Genomic DNA, 5,975 nt, shown 5'->3' with positions numbered 1-5,975 from the left:
CTTTTAAAGGGTTCCACGCCAGCAGCTGATGCCTGATGATGGGGTTCAGCAACTTGGGCAGACACAGAGAGATATAAGCATTGTGGTAGGACTCCGAGTAGCATTCCCTCCATTCTTCAAAGCGAGACAGAATCTTTTTAACACTGCAGAAGTCTTCTTGGACATCAGAAAATACTGCCTTAGACCTCAACAGTATGTCAGCTGGAGCAGACACAGAAAGGGGAAGAAAAGAGACACAGATAAATACACAGGCATCAAGCAAATCAGGATTTTCTCAAGTTTATAGCCTAGAAACTAAAAGAGAAAGCCACAAAGAGAGAAGAGAGTTGCCGTAATAAATAGAAAATATTTATATTGCAGTCTTGCAGAATTTAATTGTATTATACTTCACTGTGTTTAAGGTACACCGTTTTAGCAAAGCCTTCGCCTACAAATTGATGCTCATACAGAGAGCTGAACAAGCACGCCTCACCTATGTTCTTCTGCAGCTGCTCCTGCTCTTCTGCTGAAGGTTGTGTGTCTTCAGCCATATCAAAGTCTTCCTCAGTTTTAACACCGACGTTTACCTCACTGGAACACAGAGACAAATATTAAACCCATATCTGTGCAAGACTAGAATGGAGTACCTGCTCAAATGCATGCATATACTTCCTTTTTCTAATACATGAACAGAATAAATTAGAAAAGTAACAAAGCAAACCAGGAAATGTAATCTTGAAAGGTATTTCATTACACTCACCACTGAGTTTCTGATCCATTGGCTGAACTTGCACTCTGCTCTGCTATGTTATCTACAAATTACATCCAGTTAATTTAAATATTACATCCTGAGACACACTGCACAGTAGGTTTTAATATACGTGGAGAGAGACACACACACACTTCACTCACAGCTAAGCTGCTGCAGGTGGTCTGCCTGCTCCTTAATCTTCTCTCGTCTCTGAGCCAACAGCGCCTCCATCTGGTCAGACAGCAGAGTGTGCAACTCCAGCTCCAGAGAGTTGATCTCAACAACCTTCAGCAAATAAAAGGAGAGTCACCTAAATTATTGTGGGATTATTTATCTGGGATAATTTAGTCAAGTATTGAGAAAAAAAAACAGATAATGCTGTACTGGTTTATATCATATGAATACACAGTAGAACAATTTAAAGCTTAAAGATAAACTACTCTTTTTTTCAGTTGTTGCTTTAAATGTTAACTTTTCTTTTCTGACCTTCTCCTGCAAACACTCCACCATGTTGTGGGCATAAGTCGTCATGGTCCTGTAAAACTTAAGCTGCTTCTCTGAGGAGCTTTCCTCCAGATTCTCCAACGAGGTTTTAGCACCCTCAACATCGCCCTCCATCCTTCTGAGCTCTGCCTGGCGTGCTCTGTACACCTCCTTCAACGAATCAAGTCTAGGAAGAAAAAAAATATTACAAAGTGGAGGAGTTAAGTGTACAATGGGGGGAAATGTGTGTTGCATGTTTTGGCAGCATGCAGTAATAAAAGCACAGTGTATAAATGTAATGTTTATTGGCCTCTGGAATCATGCTAATAGGAATTACTACTGCTGTACAGTGTATCATTTAAACATTTAATTCTAATCTGTTCTGTCATTAATATTTTAAATCGTTATAGTGTGTGGAATAAAGAGCAAACTAACTTTCCAGCGATCCTTCTCTTGACCGTTGAGACAGTGACAGGAGGAAGCATCTTTGGAACTTTGACTCCTGCAGATTTCTTCTTCTGTCTTCCTCTATCTCGCCTGCTTATGCTACTGCTGCTGTAGCTGCTGGACTCACTGCCAGATGGGCTCTAATGAAAAATATCAGGATAAAAGGAGGATAAAAAGACAAAAAGCAATGACAGCAGAACAATGCAAAAAGACACGCATAAAGGTATAAAACAGGTGCATAACTTACAGTAACAGCATTTATAGATATGTGCTAACAGAATAATGAGAATCAAAAACAAGATGTTAATGGGCCCTCATACCTGCTCCCCTGGTCGTCTTTTGACTCCCTTCCCAATTTGTGTCTCTTCCCAGAGTTCCTGCTCCTCACCATCAGTCCCTGACCGACTGCTATCACTTTCTCCTAAAATACACAGAATAGGACATTTAAAATTCACGGTTTGTTTAAAATCCATACGAACTATTCAGACAGGCCTATTATGACAAATTTCACCTTTCTTTTTTAACTTAAACAGCTTTCACATTTTCATGCTTCCCCACCGTTCTTCTTCTCTCTACACCTGCCATTTCTCTCTCTCTTTCTCACCTCCTCATACTATTTTTTCTGTATCCCGCCTTCTCATACCAAGTTTCTCAGCAATTCTTTCCCTGATGCTCCTCATCCGTGGGGCAAACTCGATTCTCCTCTCGTGATCATCCAGCTCATTATCATCATCATCGACTCTGTCATCTTCATCCTCCCTGCTGTAGTGATCTGGTGTGCTGCCAGCTGAACTCTGGCCATCTCTACTGAGGGGAATGAATTCTTTCTGGGTTCGATTGGCACGACGCCGTCTCTTGGCTGCCTCGATCTCTCTAGCATTGGGGATATTTACTGCAGGCACAAACAAAGCAGAAGAAATTTAAAAACACAGCCATGAATCCAGATTAACAACTGAGGATTTTAATCATATCATGTAGCCCTAACAAACTGAGAGTCCTTCTCTTTGACAAAACATACCGGGCGTATAAGAAGAACTGCTAGAGTCTGAGGCTGAGCTGGCTGAAGGAGATCCCACTCCACGTTCATCACTATCACTGTCATCATTGCTCCGATTATCCTTGTCATCATCATCATCATCTTCGTCGTCATCATCCACAGAATGTGGTGACGCCTGACTGCTATAATCTTGCCTGGGTGAAGCAGATGATGAGACAGCACCACCAGCCCCTGAAGGTGGAAGAGAGAACAGGAAGCCATTGATTTTAGCTAAAAGACATAAAAATGTTTATTCTCTCTACTCACCAAAAATGCGTTCTGGTATACATTAGATATTGCAAAGAATCTATATATGTAAACCCTTAACAGTATAATCTGAAGATTAGAAAGGATTAGAAAAATAGTCATTTTGGTTTATTTATGACCAAAAGGGGTTTGAAAACACATCAATTTCTGTCAAATAAGTTACCACAGCCTCATTGCCTCTACCAAAATCATCTCTAAACTGCAGAGACTAAACCAGGAAAAAACCTGTGAACACATGGATCTGTTGCTGTCACTTCCCTACTCATCACCTCCTATGGAATGGATGCATTCTTTTGGATACACATATCACACCTGTCCAGTGAGTGTATTTAATGCACATATACTGTATTCAAGATCTGTTTCTAAGAGTTCTTGTTCCCATCATGGACCTACCTGTGCTGACGATGGTCTTGGCAGGCGGAGCCTCCTTCTTCCTAATTTGGAACAGAACTGCTTTCTCAGATGACTTCTTCAATTTAAACGTAGACTCCTCAGCTATGAGAAGGTGAAACAAACCAGAATTATATGCCGTTACATTGGGCAATCACCGCCAACCGCCATCCTCTGTTAGGATGATCAGACCACTACAAACTAAATGTTGGGTATTCCAGCTGCAGCTCTGTTAGATAATCCTCACTGGGTTTCGATATGGATTCCCCCATAGATCAGCTTTTCTTCATAAGTCACACGTTTTTAGGGGGGGTCGTATGTTTTTACTTTTGCAAAGTAGAGCCACACAAAATGTCTCAATATGTGGGAAATGGTGTCTATTGTCACCTTCGGGGCCAATAAAGTAAAACACATGGGGTTCAAGAGGCATCTGGGCAGATGATGTGGACAGATGACAGGGAAAACACTGACAGTGGATAAAATCATTTAGGAACTCTATGAACTGTCACTGTATCTTTGAGGTTTAGGTTCTTTACCTCTTTTACCAACAGATAACAGGAGATTAATATTTCCAAATTCTTAACGTTGCTCTAACGTTGTCAGTGAGTTGAGGAGTCAAAGATATTTACCTTAAAGCGCCTCGTTTACATTTACTTACCTTCCTTATCATCGGAGAAACTCAAAACAGAGGTTTCTTTCTTTTTGTTCCCCTCCTGGTCTTTCTTTCTCTCTTCTCTTTCTTCTGTCGTTTCCACGCTCTCCCCGTCTTCTCCGTCACTGGAATCCGGCTTCGGAGGCGTCGCTTCCCGCTTGGAGCTGCAAGTGATGCCGCGGCTCTGCGCGGCTTTAAGGGGCTTATTTACCACAGCTGGAGCGGTTTTCTCCGGGTTTTCCTCTCCTTCTTCGCTCTTCTTTGGCTGGTCCTCATCGTCGCTGGAGCAGTCTTTTCTTTGCCGAAAGTTTCTCCGGGGTTTCTTGTTGAACATTTTGCTCCACTCACCATGGAGGTAGCAAAGTTGTAAACTAGCCGTAAACCGCGAAAATCGTTTGGAAATGTCGCAAAGCTGCCGCAAGTACGCCTCAAGGGAATATGGGTAATAGAGTACATGTTTAGTTTTTCAGAAGAAAAACGCTTGCACATTATAGTAAACTAAACACAAACGATGATATTCTACAGAAATAAATAATAATAATTAACAATAGTTAGCCATCTCATTAAAATTACTACATAAAGCAGCGCTCTGTGGGAATAAACTGGAGTCAAAACAGAACCTGGGATGAAAATAGCACTTTTTTTAAACTTTACTAGGTTAGAGGAACCACACAGACACAAACAGAAACACACAAACTATTGACAATGTGTAGCAGTGAATGATATACACAGCATCGCTATTATAGTTTTGTATTATTTATTAGGGTTTTTTTTTAGATATCAGTTAAATAAAAATTCGTTGTACTTCTTAGCTGAGTTTTCCATGACCACAGTAACCAGTCATGTTCTTGCGTGTATCCATCGAAGCAGTGTTAAATAACATTACATGCATTAATGTTAAAGAACATCACATGAAGTAAAAACTATTGGTTTAACTGTAGGTGGAAAAAATATATGTTTGTAGGTTTTAGAAGATAGACTCCTTATGTCCTTCACAGTGGTCCACTGCCTATCATTCCCCATATTTTGCAAACGATAAACAAAAGACCAGACTATAATTCATTGTCTTATTTACTTAGTTACTGGCATTAAATCGTGTTTTTAAATGCAACTGCTATATCAGTAGTGGGCATGTACGGTACGTAATGAGTGTTCATGGAGGCAGGAGATCTGTTAACATTAAAATGATCATCCACTGAATTTTCTACAATTTAAAAAAAAAAATCTCTTTGCAGCCATCATGCATTCCCTCAGAGCTTGTGATCTCGTCCCACTGAAGCAGCCAAATCTGGCCAAATTACAGTCCAGGTAAGTTACTAAGAAATTTCCAACCAGTTTTGGAAATGACTGATTGCTGGACACCCAAGTGCCACCCACATTAAACAAGATGTCTAATTTAAGGCAACAGTGTCCCTTCAAAGTCTGGATTATTTGGGTGTTATCCCAATTCTGGGCTTTGGAAATTTACACAGCTAAACCCGGTTAAAAACAGGCAATGATTTGATTTACCGATCTAATACAGTACATTATTAGTTGGCTATATAGGCTGATCCAAATTTCCAAAGTGAGCTACTCTTTGTGACTTTAATCGCAGAGGATTTCTGAATTGTTTCTTGCAAATGTGCAATTGTGTAATCTCAGAATATATGACTATATAATCTCAGAGTGTATTGCTGTATAATCTCAGAACACATGACTGTATAATCACAGAACGTGTACCTATATAATTTCAAAATATATGACTGTATACTGTCAGAATATCCTTATCTCATAATTTGTAATGAATAATCTCCAAGTCATACAAGGATTTTAATCTCTTCTCCATTATTCTCCTAGTCTGGCTCCATATTGTATAATATTACTCTCACTTGTCTCTTATCTGCCTCCCATCCCATCGATTGTTCTCCTTCTCCATCTGTTCCACTTTTATTCCTCCCTTTCTCTCTCCTCCCACTCGCCGGACGTTAGCA

At 40.2% G+C, this 5,975-nt stretch overlaps 1 protein-coding gene across 1 annotated transcript in view; it reads right to left on the bottom strand.

Annotated features, from left to right (window-relative positions):
- gcfc2 (GC-rich sequence DNA-binding factor 2) overlaps nt 1-4,411 on the bottom strand; it is an 8,332-nt gene extending 3,921 nt beyond the window's left edge. Inside the window, exons 1-11 of the mRNA XM_005915056.3 lie at nt 4,012-4,411; nt 3,357-3,458; nt 2,679-2,888; nt 2,304-2,552; nt 1,981-2,081; nt 1,649-1,800; nt 1,217-1,400; nt 892-1,015; nt 740-791; nt 473-570; nt 1-201 (exon numbers count right to left, since the gene is read on the bottom strand). Of these exons, the coding sequence (XP_005915118.1) occupies nt 1-201; nt 473-570; nt 740-791; nt 892-1,015; nt 1,217-1,400; nt 1,649-1,800; nt 1,981-2,081; nt 2,304-2,552; nt 2,679-2,888; nt 3,357-3,458; nt 4,012-4,339 (1,801 nt within the window). The 5' untranslated portion in view covers nt 4,340-4,411. The remainder of the gene's footprint in view (nt 202-472; nt 571-739; nt 792-891; nt 1,016-1,216; nt 1,401-1,648; nt 1,801-1,980; nt 2,082-2,303; nt 2,553-2,678; nt 2,889-3,356; nt 3,459-4,011) is intronic.
- Between the last annotated feature and the right edge of the window lie 1,564 nt (nt 4,412-5,975).

The sequence above is a fragment of the Haplochromis burtoni genome, unplaced genomic scaffold (genome assembly GCF_018398535.1).
Source record: "Haplochromis burtoni strain Fernald_Lab_line unplaced genomic scaffold, NCSU_Asbu1 Contig_11, whole genome shotgun sequence".
NCBI lineage: Eukaryota > Metazoa > Chordata > Actinopteri > Cichliformes > Cichlidae > Haplochromis > Haplochromis burtoni.
This window is presented reverse-complemented; position numbering and strand designations above follow the sequence as displayed.